Genomic DNA, 18780 nt, shown 5'->3' with positions numbered 1-18780 from the left:
TGCATATCGTATATATATTGGTTGCGCGTAATTTATTTGGTTAGTTGTCTAGTTTGCGAAAATTGTCGTTACATACCTAGCTCTGGGTTTCATGTTTTCGTCTTTGGTTTGGTCACATTCGTCTTGTAAGTATCCTTGTTTATTTCGCTTTGTCGTTTTCCAGTACTTTCACTCATACGATGTAAGTTATTTTATGCTCATTCGCGTGTTTGTAATTTTGTCATTTTCAGTTACCGTATTCAACAATGTGTCAAGTTTGTTCTAGTAAAGTTTGAAATACGAGTGATTAGCGTTTGCGGCTATACTAAGTGATAGACGAGGAATAATGGGTTAAGCTGGGTACCCAAAGAAAATGCTTCTTCCAACACAGATTTTCCACTCTCCAAATTCCAGACCTGATACCAGAATATGTCAGGGTAAAGGTCAGTGATATGCTGACGGACACGCAAAAACGAGGATTCTTGGAGCTCCTGCATCGACGCAGAACATCGTGCGCAGAGAGAAGAAGCATATTCTTCCCTTCCAAAGAAAGGTTGTAAATTCTTAATTAGTTTCTCACAATCCTTACTAAAAAAAAGAACTTGCTTATATTCCATTCTCACAAACTCATAAAGTTCGTCAGAAGACGGAAAATAATCAAAATAACGTTCCTTTCTTTCACGCTTACAAACAGTCTCACCACTTAAGAGTTGGAACCCAGTCTCACCACTCTTGATCTGTTTCAGCTCGTACGTTGCCCACAAAGAAAAAATTATTTTCAAGCAAGACAGGGTATGACATCCATTCCAAACATCATCATTTTTTACTACAATATAGCGACCACATGAGGCGAGCGATCCCCACTTGAAGAGCCTATTTTTACCAGCAAACTGAGGTAATTCTTTCAAACATCCTTCATCCAGAGAAAACCATTTATCCAGCCTTCCAAAAAACAACAACTTACCGTCTGATGAAAATTCCACATGGTGAATATCATTTCCTGATTCTACAACCTTGATGGGGCCTTGAATTCTTTCAAGCGTACTCGCATCAAACAAGAATATGGATTGGCCTGTTCCTCCAGCAAGCCATTTCTTATCCGGAGACAAAGCAAAGTAGCTTATACCAAAAGGGATTTCACAGTGCACACTGTGCTCCATCCAACAAGTTGAGACCCCATAAGGAATGACAGCATCCTGGACAGCTTTAGAGGTCATCCGCAAGCAAGAATGGAGAAGCTCAGGACATTCCGAAAGAACGTTGACATTCTTTTCAACAACAGCGTATATTTCTTGGATAACTTGTTTCTTACTGTCACGAGAAGTCTTGTTTTCGGCCTCCCTCTTAAAATCGTTAATAAGAAGATAAATCTCATTACGTCTACATTTTATTCTCGCTTGGATAAATTTAAAACTAGTCAAGCACCTGGAGATTGTTCCTACTGAAACTTTGTCAGAGAAACCACGCAAAAAGCAAACCCCCACGCGCAAAACGTAATCAAGTACACGGGTGTCAATGGAAAAGCTGCCTTCCGATTGCTCGTCCAGAAATTCGGAGAGACATGTAGTCATAACGTCTCTGAAATACTCACCTGCTTTGATCCTATCGATGAACAATTTTCGAGAGGCTTTTTCCCTGTTAGTTAGCCACGCTGGGATCAAATTGTGAAGAAACGTGAATGACTGATCAGGAGTGCGCAACAACAGAAATGTCGAGAGGGCATCAATTACTTCCTGCTCATCAAGATTTGAATTCTCTCTTTGCAGAATAAACGAAATAAAGGAGACAGGTAGTGGAGATGGAGCGACTACAACACATCCAAACAATTTCTTGTACAAGTCCGCTCCTACCTTGGGAAAAACTCTCCTGAAATTCTGCATAAAAAATTCCTCGATGTCTCCAGGGAAAAGATCGTCGAGCTGACTTAATACCCCGGAATGCAATTGATTGCTGAGAGCCCTCACAATGTAGAAGGCGTACAAAAACAACCCATCGCACTTCTTTGCTATTTCATCCACCGAGTTCGGCAAACGGGAGAAATCTACGCTTTTCTCCAAATATAGTTTTATGTCCTGTTCGTGCTGTTGATAGAACTTAACGTTTTCTCTGTTCCCTGCGCAAATTTTAATACAGGATTTGTACTTTTTTAATCTGAATTGAACACAGTCCTCAGGGCGACTGGTAATAAAAAACACAAGCCATTGTGGAAGCATGAGAAAACGGCGCATTACAAGATCGAGAAAATCTTCCCTGGACTCGTATTCTGTTTCATCAAGAGCGTCAATAATGACTAACTTTCTCGGGTAAGCAGGAGCGCATTGAGCCAGTGGCTCTTGTAATAATTTGGTAAACAATTCCTGAACACCTAGAGCAGAATTACCTAAGGAATTTCTAATGCCAACCTCCCCTCCCACAAGACTAGTGTACTGCTCATTACATTTGCAAAGTTGACATGCGATAGTCCCCAGTAGATACCTGGGATTGTTTCTTGTGGCATCGTTGTGGCGGCAGAAATAGGCCGCTGCTAAGTTTCCAGCGTTTCTCTTTTGGTGAGCTAAGACAGCAGCCAAGACACTCTTGCCGACTCCTGCATCTCCAAGCAGAAAATACGCTCTAGAGTCTCCAGGGTCCTCGAACCATTTGTTGAAATCTTCGAAAAGCCACTTTCTCGTATCTGGATGATAACGTTCGGCAAACAAGCTGATTTCCGCTTCACAACTGGCAATCTCTGAGATATCAAAAAAAATAAGACGTTGAGGTAGTGTTAACTGGCATCACTTGCAACGATGATTTCTCACAAAGCAATGTTGCTCGAAAAAATGAACATTGTGTAACATGATAGTAACGAAGATTACTTGCGCAACTTTTGACTCAGCGACGCAAATTTTTACTTGGGTTCAAAAACTCGAAGTGCAAGATGACGAATACTCACAAAACTGTCTCGTGTTGCATGGCTATCGCCGTATTTATCGCGCAGCACCCTCCGAGAACCCCTTTCACTTCCCCTATCATGATGTACACGAGGCCACATAAACAAACAAAATGGCAGAAGCCTGTATACGAGTACGAGTTGAAAAACCGGAATGAGAAAGCTTATCTCTGGTAATGTTAAGGCTGTAAAAACACTCCTGATAAAACAGTCCCTCATCATGTCCTGGAAACCTATGATATTTGGCGATAGAGGTTTGGCCTGGTCGGGAACGTTGACTGTACTTGCCGTTTTTGATACGTTTGCACGTAACCGCTATATGAAACAAAATACTTACTTCTCAATAAAATGTTATACTAAAAAACTTTATGACAAGTGACAAAAGAACCTTGTATAAGTGCGGTATCAAAAATGCCATACAAAGTCCAAGAATACCTATGGCCAACTTGTGGATAAAGAAATGAAACATGTTTGTGAACATGCAGTTGGTGGTCTTGTAGCAAAGATTAAGTTGAAAGAAACAAAAGAAAATGTCTCGGGCTTTTTTTCGGTCTCACTTCGTAACTTTGCTTGAAAGCTTCCAATCCTTGCAGAAAATCCCGGAGAAATCCAGTATGATGGTAACCATCCAACTCCACAGAAAAATGAAAAATAAAACAAAAATAATATCCTTCGTCTATCGAATTTCCGTTTGCAAATTTATCAAACTTAGATGCTGCGATCCAAATCTTTCTTTGCCCACACAAGCCAAATTAAATTATTTTCCTTTCCTACATCATGTTTGGTCTAACGTCGCTCAATAAACATTTGCATTGTAAAGCGATGATCTTAATTTACAAGGTTTTCTCTTGCTTGCATCGGACTACAAACCTCCAAAGTTTTTCGCCTCGAAAACGATATGCCGATATATTTTCACTGATTGAAATTGTTGGGGCCAATTTTTCCCTTTGTTTTCGTTTTCTCACTTGTCATCGTGTAATTTTTTTTGCACTTCGCTATTTGTTAATTACGCTCCTTTGTTACGTGCCGTATGTAAATTTAATTATATAATTTGTTGTCTTGCCACTTTCTCTTTACCAGTTTTTTCGTGTCTATCCGTGAAACAGTGTTCATAGCAGTAGACTTTTTCTTTTTGTCGGTTTCCCCAACCACCAACCCCAGTTATCTCAGCACTTGTAAAACATTTGATGAGGCATCGCGTTGTGTTTTCTTCGAATTGGCCCTTGCCTGTTCAGAAATTAACATGTGGCAGTGAATTCTACAAGTTGTTGTTGTTGTTGTTTTTTTAATCAGAAAAGCATAGAATTATTTTCGTTTGCTCTAAAAGTGCCGCCAATGTTTGTATAAGATAATTCCATGATGATATGGCTTCAGGCTCAAGCGAGTTCGGGACAAGTAATTACCGCAGTATCAATCAACAGTGTCTACACCTTAGTGAGTGAGTGAGTGTAAGTGACTCATTTGCAAATAGGAGTCCCTATAAAAATTTGTTTCATCGCCGCGCTTTGCGCATATCCACGAGTTCTAAGTTAAGCCAGGCTTTACTTTAAAATGATTGAGTATTATCACATTGTAAGACAAAGTCTCATGAAGAATCAAGATGTTACACATTACCATGACAGATTTGGGATTTAGTCCCTTCCAGATGTTCAACACGTTGTTGGACATTTGCTTGTTCAGTTTTTAGTTCATGCAGTTCATTTTTCTGGTCTTGTACTTTGGCAGTTAGTAACTGTTGTTCTTGTTCCACCTTGAAAACGCGTTTCTCCAGTTCTTCCAGATCACCTACAGCGTCATGAAGTGCAGTCTTCAATTGCGCTCTTTCTTCCTCTTTTTCAAATGCCAGCTTATCAACGTCGTTCTTCAGAGCGATGAGATCTTGTTGAACAGCCTTCACAAGATCAGGGTCGATAGTAGCGTTTATACACAGTATGGCTCCTGAGATAAAAGAAACCATACTCAGGACTAAACCTACCAACATGCACTTAGTATATGTAACAACATGATTTCGAGCGCAATTTGGTGTAAATAAACACGAGAGAATTTTTCACCAAATTGCACGAGAAATCATGATGTTACTTTTGATTAATTACCATGAGAAAAGAATCACAGAAAGTTAAGACAGACGGAATTTTGAATGCACGCGCGCGCTATTTGCAATTTGCACTCGTGTTACAACTTTGCACTCGTGTTACATGAAAAGTGCACTCGTTTTCAGGCAATCAGACGAGCGTAATTTTTTCATGTATATTACTATACTCCTTATAACTAAACCCTTCTTTTTGTTCTCCATCAAGGTCATCACTGGCTGATTTTCCTTCCTTCATCCACATGAACCACTCTAATGCTTTTTTTAATGAAGCGTGGATGGAATTTCTTTGATAGTAACGTTTGATTTTCTGTTAGGAGTGTTACCATAGGAACACCATTTCCGATCTCTTCAAAAGTTGTACCATTCAACTTGAATTTAGCCATAATACTCCACGGTGATTCTCGTCGTCCAAATTGAAATTGAAATTTGGGGTGTTAGTTTTAAGGAGAGAGGGGGGAAGGGCAAACTACAAATTCACAATCATGCTCAAAGGCCTCGCTTTCAGTCACCACGTTTGTCACGGGTATTCATCGTGCGTATCGAGAAAGGGTCTCTTATTCCGCCCCATTTTCCGCGCCATACAAAAATTCCTTTCGCCACTGGTAACGCATAGGAACTTTCGCCGAATCCAGGCGAAAAAGGTCGTGAACTAGAGCAACTTGGGTTTAACCAGGCGGGACTGGGATGAAATTGTTCAGCGGTTGCGGGATTAAAAGATTTTATTTTGGGCCCTATGGCACTAGCTCTACAGTGGCACCTCCGACGGGACTCGCAAAGCATGGAGGAACTAACCAAAGAAGCAGAGGCTAAATTGCAGATGGAAAAACACATGGCATTGTGGAAAAGGGAAACCTAGGAGCGGTCGCGCGACATCGTGACAACCTACAAGCATTAGTAAAAGAAATAGACGCGCTTAAACTAAAGGTTGAACAAACCATGTTCGAGGCCGGGAAAAGTGCAGAAGACGTTGGAAGTTGGAGCGGTAGCATTGAAGAACCGATCGCCGAAGCTGACGAAGAAGTTTCGCGACTAGAAAAATGGCTCGTGGAGACGAATGGAGAGATTGAACATCGAAAGCAAAAGGACGAAGAAGAAAGGAAAGCCCGAGCTCGTGAAGAGGAGCTTAAATTCGAAAGAGAGCAAATGGAGATGAAGCTAGAATTCGAACGCCAACTGGAAGAGACCAAGGAAAAACAGCAACCTGTTGAGAAGGCTAATCAGAATGAACAAAGGACAACAAAGCTACCGAAACTACAGATCACAAAGTTTAATGGGCCGTATGAAGCATGGCTGCCGTTCTGGAACAAATTTCAAGCCGAAATTGATAAAGCAAACCTTGCATCTGTGACCAAGTTTGCGTACCTAAAAGAGCTGGTAGATCCAAAGGTTCGAGCGGAGATAGACGGACTACCTTTCACAACAGAGGGCTACGAGAGGGCAAAGAATATCCTCATCGGCGAATATGGGAAAACGAGAGAGATCGTAAATGCGTACGCCCAGAACATCGCGAATTTGCCTGTCATAACAGGAACACAACCTGCGCCTATCCACGAATTTTACAAGAAGCTCGTGTACAATGTGCAATTTTTCGAGACACTGGGCAAATTGAAAGAAGTGACTGGAAATGTAAGGAGTGTGCTCGACAAACTAAAGGATGTAAAAGCAGATCTAGTAAGAGGAAATATTGACTGGCAGGACTGGGACTTCTCACGGTTGATAAAAGCTTTGAAAAGTTGGAAGGAAATCAACCCCATTGTGAGCGGCGCGGATAATGCGGGGAAGCAAGGTGCTAAATTCCGCGATCGCGAAAAAACATTTCACGCAAACGAAACTACGCCAACACAAAGAGGGTGTGTTTACTGTGACGCAACTGACCACACAGCTGTAAATTGTAACAAGCTTGTGACAGTTGGAGACCGCAGGAAGCAATTAGGTCTGAAACAGCTGTGTTTTAATTGCACAGGAAGTCGACACCGCGCTTCTGAGTGCAAATGCCGTTCTAGCTGCCAGATCTGCAGCCGAAGACATCATACATCGATCTGTGACAAACATACATCGCGAGACCAGCTGATGACCACAACGAGCGTAGAAAGGAAAGGAGTGGTGTATCCTATGGTTACAGTTGACGTGAATGGTGTTAAGTGCCGAGCATTGTTGGATGCGGGAGCCGGAAGTTCCTACGCTTCATCAACGCTTCTGGACTGTTTACATTTGTGCCCTATCCGTCAACAATTAAAGCGCATTGAAATGATGTTTGGTACTTCAAACAAAGCGATAGACATCTATGGCCTACAAATTCGAAGCGTTGATGGTAAATTCACCTTGGAAGCCGAAGTAAACAAAGTCGACCGCAAAGAGTTGTTGACATTGGAAAACCCAAAATGCGCAGAAATCGTAGTTCAGTTTTCTCATTTGAAGGGCGTAACCACAAATGATAACGACGAGAAAGCGATGTTGCCCGTTTATCTGATCCTTGGAGTACGCTAATATAAAAACAGGGGCAAGACCAAGAGTTGGGCGCTCGGGAGAACCAGTAGCAGAATATACGAAGTTCGGCTGGACGATCTTGTCATCTGGAACGGAGTTGGATCTCAGCAACATGTTGTTAACGCAGACCTCCGCAATTGATTACGAAGAATTGTGCAAGTTAGACGTCTTGGGGCTAAAGGACAATCCAAGTGGAGACCAGGAAACCGTTTACGAAGAATTCAAAGAGCAACTAACCAGGAGTTCAGAAAGCTGGTACGAGACGAGCTTGCCCTGGAAAGGAAATCATCCCCCCTACCGAACAATCACACTGGAAGTTTAAAACGTCTCAAAAATCTCGTGCGGAAGTTAGAGATACAAGGCGAGCTGGAGAGGTACAACGACATTATCCAGACTCAACTGAGTCAAGGGATCGTGGAACGCGCTGATGAGGTGGTCAAGTCAGCTTCCCGATTTCAACCGCTGAGCCGACAAAAAGGGGTATCCTGGGAAAAGTCGCAAAAATCTACGATCCACTCGGTCTGGCTTCACCCGTGACCCTCTCTAAATGCTCTACAGAGATACCTGCGACACGAAGATCGCGTGGGATAGGCCCCTACCAAGTGACTTACAAGCCAAATGGAAGAAATGGGAGCAAGGACTTCCAAAGCACGTGAACGCGCCAAGAAATGTCGCGCGACAGATGATTGAACAATAGGATCATATAGGATCATATTATATATTTAAAATGAGAGAGACCAGAGCGTGAGACAGAGAACGGAGAGAGGGAGAGGGAGATTTAGTTGATATCATAAAATAAAACGTGAAGTTTCGGGACATAGCAGATTCTTTAGTCTCATTTCCGACAATCTCTCTTCTACCAGCAGAAAAAGGAAACAAGTTGTCAGTCCAAGTTAGCAGCTGAGAATTGGCGTGTTAGCCTCATTTGGCCTTTGTACATTATGAAGTCCAACAAAGAAAGAAGAGTACACGTCAAGGTAGGTTGTCTCCGCGTTTGGTTTCACCGCTACTTTTTCATTCAAATGCGACGAGAGTTCTTGCACTTTACGGAGGATAGTTGAAACTTAAAAAACAACTCAACGATAAAAGAAACGGTAAAAAAGTATGTAAACAAAAAAACGAACAGACTTTTAATCCACGCATGATTATACTCCTTAGCACTGAAAAGGAAAGACTTTCTATTGTAACCTTTATCATTACCTTTTTTCTCCCAGTCTTCTAATTCTTTTAGAAGGGTATCCTTGGCTGCAATTGGCAGGCCCAGTTGTTTCACCAGCTGTTTCATCTTGTCAAAGCTCTGCTGAAAACCTATTTGGTCCCACTTACCAAACTCGCAGTGTGCCCAGGAATTCCTGGCCTGTCTTACATTGCCAGCTGCAGTCTGGACAACAGCGGGAAACACAGGAACTTTACCAAGCAATGCAAGCAAAGCTGACGCATCACAATGTTCGTCAAATGCGTTGAACTTGGCCATGTGACTCTCCACATACAGCTTGGCGAAGTCAATATAAGACGTCACCCGGTAGTCAAACGTGGGGTAGTCATACTTTCCACCAGGTTTCTTGGGTAATATGTCGTTTCCATTGATGTTCTCATACTTTAAAGCCACTGTGTGCCTTTGGAGTCGCCCTGTATAGCTCTGAGAATGGATGTTATGCTTAGCTTGAAGATTTCCATACTCTCTCTGAATCTCTTGTTCAACAAACGGTCGTATTTCTGCGACTAGAACCTTGTTTAGAGCAACTCCGAAGACTACCCATCGCTTCTGGTCGTCAGAAAGAATCATACTGGACGATTCATTGCTGACCTCTGAAAAAGAAACATTTACAGACAGGATCAAATACAAAGAGGTCTGTTAACAAAAGTTTATTCTTCAACAGACTTTTTGATTGACGCATTGACTCTTAGCACGCTCCACCAAAAATTTCCAATAAATCTATTGGGAAAGGCATGAAAAAAAAAGAAAAACTCTTTGCAGTGTCAACAGTGTCCAGTTTGCCTGTAAACGATTTGTAACAATGTATCAGAGCGGAGTTGATAAATAAGGTTTAAAAGCATATCTTCTCAGCAAGAACCCTAAAATATCGCGGAACTAAATGTTCATCAATGCCAATCGTATGCTGGAATTGGGACAATGTGACAGGGGAGAGATTGGGATGGGGGGGGGGGGGGGGTTTGGACTTAACCCCTAATTTTCACCTTTATCAGGGGTTAGGAGAGAACATACTTCCCTAACTCTATTATCATATTGTTTCCTTGGAAATCTTTTCAAAAAATTTCAAGGCTTTTTTACAACAAAATAGACTTTCCCTGATTTTAACTCTTGCATGCTTATCCTTATCCTGATGTTGCTATAAGCTCAATTCTCACTGAACATTTTGTGAAAATAAATGCCTTTGTCTTTTAACTAAACTGGAGATGAAGTTCTTAAGCTAGGTTATCCTGACCCTGGATAAATTTGTCCTGACCTTTCATGATCAAGGATAACTATGCATTACTTAACCTTATTTAGTTAATTTAGATGTTTACCATCAACAATCAAATGCACAAAAAGTAAAAAAATACAAATTGTTGATAGTAAACAGGCAGAAAACAGCCTTGTGAAGTAGTTTTGGCTATTATCATTGGAGCAAACAAGGAAAATGTTCTGAATTTAAAAATTGAGACACACTAAAAAAAGTTTTAGCCAACCAATTCAAAATAAGCTCAAACACAATTTATCTTTTGTAGTTCCCATCCATGAAACTGATTGGCTTTTGTTTTTTTTTTCTTATAGATGTAGTTACCATATTTCATCATTTCCAACTGAAAGGTTCAACTGTGCATTACAATTTCAGTCACAGGGAACAAGAAAGGACACCTTTCATCAAAAACAACAGATCCCAGGGGCTGACCCTGACACCAAAAATATTTGTAACAAGAGGATCACATGTTATTACTCAGTATATATGCCTTACTGACCAAGCATGAGGTCAAGATAGCTGGATATTGGTTGAGTCCATCAGCCCATCTTACCCCCTCAGGTAGCCAATCAGATAACAAGATTTGTTTCATAAAGCCCAAAGGCATTACAGAGATGTAATAAGAGGTGTTATAGAGTTATATGTCTTGAAATATTTCTAAGTCTACTTAGGCTATAACGTGAAAAAATTTGGTGTTTTCTGAGTCAAAGTTTGAACCCCTCTTCTAGAACAATTCCTGGATGGGCTCCTGATGTCCAGTCTTTGAAAACCCCTGCTGGCAATCCATCTTAGATTTAAACCCTAAATTTCCCCTTCTGCAGATTGACACTTAATCAACTAAAGTTATCAAATTTATTTTCTTCAAGCCCACCTCTTGGTTGTTTTGCATTGGATTTCTGAACCTCAGAGGGGCAACTGCAAATTTATTGGATTGTAGGGTAGTGCTTAAGGCCAGTTAATCCTTAGAATGTTTTTAACATCAAGCAATTTTTTTCAGCCACAATCCTTGAATATGAGGGGTAAATATCCTCATATAGAAGAAAAGTAAGAAAAAATGATCTTAAATACATGCACTGTGTTATATATATAACAGAGTGCATGTATTTAAGATCATTTATGCAGCTAGCATTAGTTCATATAGTTTATTTTGACTGATATTCTAGGCCAGGTTACAAAATTAAGTGGACATTAATGCCTTCTCTCCTAAAAATTAACATAAATTATACTTAACAAGGAATCATCAGAAGTTCAAATTTTGATTGATGGGCTACACTGCAGTATATGTACAGCCCCAAATTAGCCATTATTCCCTCAATGGGTTCTCCCCAATAACATGATTCACCCTAAAGAGTTTACCAATTTGCTTATGTACAGTGACCTGTCCAGGCCTTGGTACTACTGAATGCATTTGAAAGGAGCCAGCCATGTTTTTTTGCTTACACTGACATTCTCTCGACATCATGTAAGTATGCTTGTTAGTGTTTTAGCCTGCTCTTAGGTCATTGCTTTACCTGCTAATGTCTGTGTATTAATTGTCAGTAAGACTCCCTCATTGCTCAAGATCAATAAACAAATAAAAAAAGGAGGTTGTTTCTTCAAACCCTATTGGATAATCAGCTTTAATATGATACCTGCTCCCCTGACTCCTACACCTGTGCTTACGAAATGAAATTGCATAAAAGATGCCATGCAAAACACTTTTCTCATGCAGCACCATCTTGGATTCTGTGGCCCACCAAATTGAGGCTGGATGGGCATAAGTTACAGAGGTGTGTTACATTACAGTGTTTTGAGTGAAGATTACAAGCAAGCATGGCCCAAGATCATTGTTGCATTAACTTATGTAGTTACGACAAACAAAATGATAGTGGTGAGAATTTATCTTTCTTCAATTTTCCTTCAAATGATTTTATTGAGATCAAAATGAATTGCCATCACATCATCACCTCGAGTCCATGCCAGTCTGTCTCTACCTTTATTCTCATAAAAATTAAAAACAAATATTGACGGAACATTGGAGTCTGATACACAATCAGCCCTTGCTGAAAACAATTTTTTTACAATAACCTCCAATCTTCTCTTACAAAAAAGGAACATCCCTTAAAGACATGCTTGTGAGAGCAAAAAAATGAATAAATAATTTGAAGGCAATAATGCGATGCTACCACAAAAGCCACATGGGGAGTCTGTGTTGGTCTGTCTTTACATTCATTCTTATTTTCAAGAGATTTCAACCACACAAAAGAAGCCATTAATCCCTCAGCCATAGTGACCAATACAAACATGCCGAACAGAATGCCCCTCTTGCCTCAATTTGGTGCACCACGCAAAATGGTGCTGCATGATAAAAGTGTAATCACTAGTTCATGGTTGTGCCTAAATTCTACTGGCTAGAGGTACGCCCGGGGAGCACTAGTAAGGAGTTTCCAAGTCGGGTGATAATCGAAAATTGTCAGCTATTGCAATATGGCAGACTACTCCAGACTCCAGTAACACCATTTGCGATTTATGAACAGTCAAGTGATGTGACTGAACCAGACATGAACATTATAACATGCTTTACATGTGAAGAATACATTATTGAGTTTAAATCAAGGAAATTTTGCTAAATTTTGTGTGGCTGTTTCCTTCACCCTTGTTGATCTTAAGTTTCTTGTTCAGCAGAGTTTTAGCTTAACACTGTAGCCACTAGGGCCTACACTTGCAAAGGTAAACAAAACTTATGAATAGTATCGCCACTATAATGCCCTTGTCATTGTGCTACTGGTTAGAAAGATCCCCAAGATGAAATTTCTATTGCCTTGTACCTCTAGCTGGTAGGATCTAAGGTGTCTTAGAAAATACTACCAGCTAGAGGTACAGCTTGCATACTTAGTCAACTTTGCTCAGTTGTTCCTATGGTTTGCTTCACATTTTTTTCTGCACGACAAATTAGTCTTACACTCCTTTGAATCACCTTTTTCAAGAATACATATACATTTATTTATTTTTAATTGGTCTTGTACCTCTACCTGGTAGGATCTTATGAGGCTTAGAAGATACTACCAGCTAGAGGTACAGCTGGCACATTTGGTTGACTTTGCCCAATTTCTAACATGGTTTGCTTCACATTTTACTTTTCTGCACTCCAAATTAGTCTTATACCTCTTTGAATCCCTTTTTTCAACAATGAGTATGATTCTATTTATTTTCCTTTGGTCTTGTACCTCTAGCAGGTAGGATCCCAGGGGGGTTGGAATATACTACTGGCTAGAGGTACAGCTTGCATACTTAATCCACTTTACATTTATTTTTATTTGGTCTTGTACCTCTAGCTGGTAGGATCTTAAGAGGTTTAGAAAATACTACCAGCTAGAGGTACAGCTTGCATATTGCAAGCTGCACTTCAAGTATTTTCTAAGCATCCTATGATCCTACTAGCCAGAGGTTATAGACTAAATAAGTGTAAGACTAATTTGGAGTCTGGAAAAGTAAAATGAGCAAACTGTACTTAAAATTGGGCAAAGTTGACTAAAAATGCAAGCTACACCTCTAGCTGGTAGTCCGTTCTAAGCCTCCTGAGATCCTACCAGCTAGAGATACAAGACCAAATAAAAGAAAAAAAAAATTCAAATGTATTCCTAAAAAAAAAAAAAATGATTCCAAAGAGTGTAAGGTTACAACTTGGCGTGCAGAAAAGTAAAATGTAGAGCAAAACATAATAAGAATTGGCAAAGTCCACTAAGTATGTTAGCTAGTAGTATAATTTAACTTGTGATCCTACCAGCCAGAGGAACAAGACCAAATAAAAAAAATAAATGTAAATGTAATCTGACTTGTGAAAAATGATTCCAAGGAGTGTAAGACTACAACTTGGAGTGCGGAAAAGTAAAAACGTGGAGCAAACCATGATTAAAATTGGGCAAAGTCCACTGAGTATGCCAGCTGTACCTCTAGCCAGTAACTTAATTTCATAAGCCCCCTAAGATCCTACCAGCTAGAAGTACAAGACCAAATAAAAAGAACTGAATGTCGTGCAGAAAAAAACGTGAAGCAAACCATAGTAACAACTGAGCAAAGTTGACTAAGTATGCAAGCTGTACCTCTAGCCGGTAGTATTTCTAAGCCTCCTGAGATTCAACTGGCTAGAGGTACAAGACAATTTAGAAATTTTATCTTAAGGACCTTTCCAACCAGTAGCACCATGACAAGTGCATTATAGTGGTGATACTATTCATAAGTTTTGTTTACCTTTGCAAGCGTAGGTCTTAGCAGCTACAGTGTTCAGCTAAAACTCTGCTGAACAAGAAACTTAAGATTGACAAGGGAGAAGGAAACAGCCACACAAAATTTAGCAAAATTTCCTTGATTGAAACTCAACAATGTATTCTTCACATGTAAAGCATGTTCTAATGTTCATGTCTGGTTCAATCATGTCGCGTGACTGTTGGTAAATCACAAATGGTGTTACTGGAGTAGTCTGCCATATTGCAATAGCTGACAATTTCCAATAATCACCTGACTCAGAAACTCCCTACTAGTGCTCCTTGTGTGTACCTCTAGCTCGTAGGAGTTAGGCACAACCCTCATTCATATGCATCCCATATGCATGAATATAAAGTAACACATTTATCATCATCAAGGTCTATAATACATGCAACCAGTTCCTTCCAGTGACTAGAAGATAAAACATACTACATGATCCTGAAGTTAGCTGTTGTTTAAGTATATGAGTGATTTCCTTGCAATCTCATTAACAAAAATTTGTGATAGCAGTTTGTCTTAAAATGACATAAGCACTAAAACATGGAACAACCTAAAACCACCATATTTTGTAACTTGATAGTTCATTTTGAAAAGTCTTTAAGTCTTTTACTATAGAGGTAAGGCCGTTTACCCATAAGTAATCAGTTGATTTTGCATTAAACATGTGCCACTGCAGGTAATAGGGAGGTGCAGGTTATGTGACAATTTTAAAATCTACTGGTAGTTGCATTGAAAAAAATTCTCACCTACATGCATTTCCACCTCTCAAATGAATTTTATTGTATTAAGAGTGCCACAAAGCAGCACGAAAACATGATGCCAACTCAAGTTTATTTCATGCATAATTAGTTGTGTGACGAACAAATTGTTATTGGCACACGTGAAAACAAAACTGTGATGGTGACAAAAATAATCCAAAGATATCCAGCACATCAGTAACAAATTTCCATTTAACACTGCCTTGAGTTAAAGATAATTTTCCCATTTTTAAGGGACTTATTAGGCCCAATAGAACCAGAGATATCTATTTTTTTCAGAAAATTGCCGACAGTACTTCATAATTCAAGTTTTAACACTCACCCAGCTTTCTTTTAACAAATCTACATGATGCATTCTGTCAAGTATGAAACATTGAGATTTGGGTATGGGCCGCTAGTGTTTTTACTGTATAATTTTATCAATAAAGTACATGCTAATATTGACACAGAATTGTGCTCACATCTGAATTTCTTTGACCTTTAAACTCGACAAAGAAGCTTTCAAGTTTTCAAAAGTTAGATCAGACAACTTTTAAGAGACTGAAATGTATCACCTTAATGTCACGTTTTCACCACCAAAAAGTTGAATAACATAACGTGCAGGTTATCCACCAATGCAGGTAATCTGTTGACTTTATTTTTCGCCTGATGCAATAATCAGCCAGTGCAGTTAATCAGCTGTGCAGGTAAACGGCCAGAAATTACGGTAATATAAAATATAATTTGCATGCTCTCACATTTCATTTCGTGAGATGGTTGATTATACAACGGACCAGGGAGAGTTATATTTCAGGGGGAGGTGGAGGTTTTGTTTCATTCCTGTACTTCATGTATGTGACATGTTGTTGTCACCTTATTTTAGACATTTATGCCTTGCGTTAGATGGTTTTAGATTGTTTGCAAGTGGCTGTATATGTTTTTGAGGGGGTTGTGGGTGGTTTTAGGAGGTTTTAGGTCGTTCCATGTTTTAGTGCTTACGCTTATTATAATTGGTTGTGAATAAACGAATTTCTGAATTTTATGAGATTTTAACCAAACGAATTACCGTATTTATTCGCCTATAAGCCGAGCGATTTTTCCAACAAATTAAACTGAAAACAGGTAAATTCTCGCCAAGGTAGGGGGTTCGGCTTATAGCCGAGTATTTTCGCCAAAAAAAATTTACGGGTGCTTAACAAGATTCGAAATTTGACAACATGAAAAACTGGCCAATCAGAAGCGGTCATTCCCACGGTTTGTGTAAACATTGCAACACGATCTGACAGATATCAGCTGATCGTAATCTCTAGCGATCTAGAATGATCTATGTTTATTCATAACCTACTTTTTGGTTGCATGTTTCCCGAGAGGGAAGCTCCTTTTGTTTTCGGTTTATGTTAATTCATCTCAGTTAACGACACGCGTGGAGTACTTTGCAATTATTAGGTTTCGGCTTATAGCCGAATGTTTTGTGTTTATTTTTTATTTCAATGCAACAGCTGCTGACATGAAAAAGTTTAGGGTCTCGGCTTATAGGCGAATAAATACGGTACCATGCATACATATGATATAAATAAGAAGAGGTTAGAAACGCAAGAATGTGTAAAGAAGCTTTGTGAAAGCCAGGCCAAGTTGGAAATAAAAGCAAAACCATCGCACACTATATGACTGATGGCATCACTTCTTTAGTTATAGTAAGCTGTATAACCTAAACGAAATTACTTTTGTAAAATAACTGTTAGCATTTTTCTTAACACTTTTGTTTTCTGTGGTTAAATAAGCATTTGGGCAGTTTAAGTATGTTCGCTATAACTTAATATAAACTAAGCGTGGATGTACATGTTGCGCGCGAAACTTCGATAGAACTTGGCATTTTCCATCGAAAACAAACTCATTACGATGCTCAGTTTAGGAATCGTAAAAATATCCATCTTACCTATTTTAACGTAGTTGATCTCTTCTTGCAAGGGAAAGTAAAGTTACGAATACGCAGCAGAAATTTCGAGTAAAGGCATTTGGAAATCTAAACCAGCTGTAATGGGTCGTTTTCCATTTATGGGAACTTCCGGGCAACAGATATTCGTCCCAGGTCGTGTAGTCCCTCCGAGCCTGCAAGGGGCCTGGAGAATTAAGTCATGTCGTTCCTTTTCTTTGATTTCTCCTTCAAATACTAATATTTCCCAGTCTACTTAAGTCTTTGACGGGATTGATAACTTGAAAAAAAGGCCTCATTTGTCTCTGGATCCAAGATAAGAAAGAGAGATGGATAAAAGTCAACTTCGCAGTCTACGATAATCCAAACGTCTACAAGCGGATCATTCATCCGCTGCGAATGTCTCACCCACGCCACAACAACAATCTAGTTTACTATTTTTCTCCTTGAACCGATGTTACGAAGCCAAACATCATTTGGTTACGCTTCAAGACTTTTGAATGCTTTAAATTGTTTATTTGTTTAATAACTTGTCTCCAGAACTAAATAAGAAAGAAGGTTCAAGACTTCTTTTGGGGGCAGACATTCTGAGTTGAACTGCTCGCTTGGAATAGCTACTAGATCGACACCAACCACATAAACTTTCTTAAAATATCGCCTTGAACGTGGCTTTCCAGGTCCTCTGCGTAGTTCGAAAGCACAGGTATCCTAAGGAAAATATTCTCTTGTGATTCTGGATTTTTTTCACGAGAAATATATATAAAACAAAGTATTTGAAAGAGGGCACTATAGAGATGGCAATATATTTGCATGAAATTTCACACCTAAGATGGGCACCAACATGGTGGACTCTTAATGTGCATAAATGTATGACGTCAGCCGCAAACCGAGAGTAGGCCTTGGAGACTACAGGAACATCAGAAATAGGCTCCTGGACGATCACGAAAGAAAACACTGCAAACGCAATTTTCTACTGCATCTGGATCAGTAGATTGCCTCTCCAAGTTCTGGTCAAAGAAGACCAGCAAACGAACGGGACCACTCTGCAAACACGGCGGGGCTCTGAGAAGAACTGAAGGCCGCCAGAAGAAGCTACTAGATTGCGGTCCAATAGATTGCCTTGAACATCAAGACTGATGGAAATTTTGGCGTGGGTCAACATATCGAGTACGAGTACCCCTCTCGCTCATTTTCGTTGTAGTTAAAGAAAGCCAACAACGTTAATGCCAAAATTATTGCAACAATGTTTACGAAACTCTCGAATAGGCATCCTAATAATTCAATCAAGCCTCCACATATGACCCAATATTTGTTCGCCCAGTTCAATTAAACTTCGAATAACAGTTTAAGTCGCTTAGGCAATGCGGGAAATTTGCACAGATTAAGAGGCCTCCACTAACCGCAAAGCGAATTTAAGCCTTGATATTGAAACCGCTAATTAGCCGAGCTATTTAGAGAATGTTTTAAAATTAAACTGGAGATAACAAAATTACTTTGTCCAAGAAATGACGAAGAAGTGCCAAAGATCTTACATAGTCGGTTAAGATCGTGTACAACTTAATAATACGATGTAAATGATACAAAACGCATTTATGATAAACACCTCTCTCTTTTGTACAGTCCTTCTTTAGTGTACATAGTGTTCAAATAAAAGGTTCCTCAGTTCAAAACCGCAAGTCTTTGTATCAACAATAAATTTAAGCGCCCAAGCGATTTCTTTGTGTTTAATTTTCGGAAGTGTTCTTCCTATATTGATCAGAAAGGTGCAAGAGGTTAAGGTTAAAAATGTGCTTTTTCAGAGAAAATGCCGTATTCTGATCACGTATGCACTAAAATGCAAAAATTTTGAAGAAGTTCGAAACTCGATCGCAAGTTTTCTTTTGATGACAGACGTTCGGAATATAAGTGGACATTTG

The 18780-nt window shown here is 39.6% G+C and overlaps 1 protein-coding gene across 1 annotated transcript; it reads right to left on the bottom strand.

Annotated features, from left to right (window-relative positions):
- Nucleotides 1-121: 121 nt before the first annotated feature.
- Nucleotides 122-17028, bottom strand: LOC131775456 (uncharacterized). Its single transcript, XM_066163419.1, has 4 exons — nucleotides 16868-17028; nucleotides 8688-9296; nucleotides 4523-4846; nucleotides 122-2707 (listed from the first exon to the last, which is right to left on the bottom strand). The coding sequence occupies exons 2-4, from the start codon at nucleotides 9271-9273 to the stop codon at nucleotides 300-302; spliced, it is 3318 nt and encodes a 1105-aa protein (XP_066019516.1). The 5' UTR covers nucleotides 9274-9296; nucleotides 16868-17028; the 3' UTR covers nucleotides 122-299.
- Nucleotides 17029-18780: the final 1752 nt, after the last annotated feature.

Source organism: Pocillopora verrucosa, chromosome 3 (assembly GCF_036669915.1).
Source record: "Pocillopora verrucosa isolate sample1 chromosome 3, ASM3666991v2, whole genome shotgun sequence".
NCBI classification, from domain to species: Eukaryota; Metazoa; Cnidaria; class Anthozoa; order Scleractinia; family Pocilloporidae; genus Pocillopora; species Pocillopora verrucosa.
Note: the sequence above shows the minus strand (reverse complement) of the source record. Positions and strands in the feature narration are given on the sequence as shown.

What these genes read in the sequence shown, in the direction of transcription:
- LOC131775456 (XM_066163419.1), bottom strand. Translation starts at nt 9,273, where the DNA reads ATGATTCTTTCTGACGACCAGAAGCGATGGGTAGTCTTCGGAGTTGCT. An exon ending in AGAAGACTGGGAGAAAAAAG is followed by an intron (nt 4,847 to 8,687) that starts GTAATGATAAAG and finishes CTTTTATCTCAG; the next exon opens with GAGCCATACTGTGTATAAAC. An exon ending in TAAATCCCAAATCTGTCATG is followed by an intron (nt 2,708 to 4,522) that starts GTAATGTGTAAC and finishes TTGATATCTCAG; the next exon opens with AGATTGCCAGTTGTGAAGCG.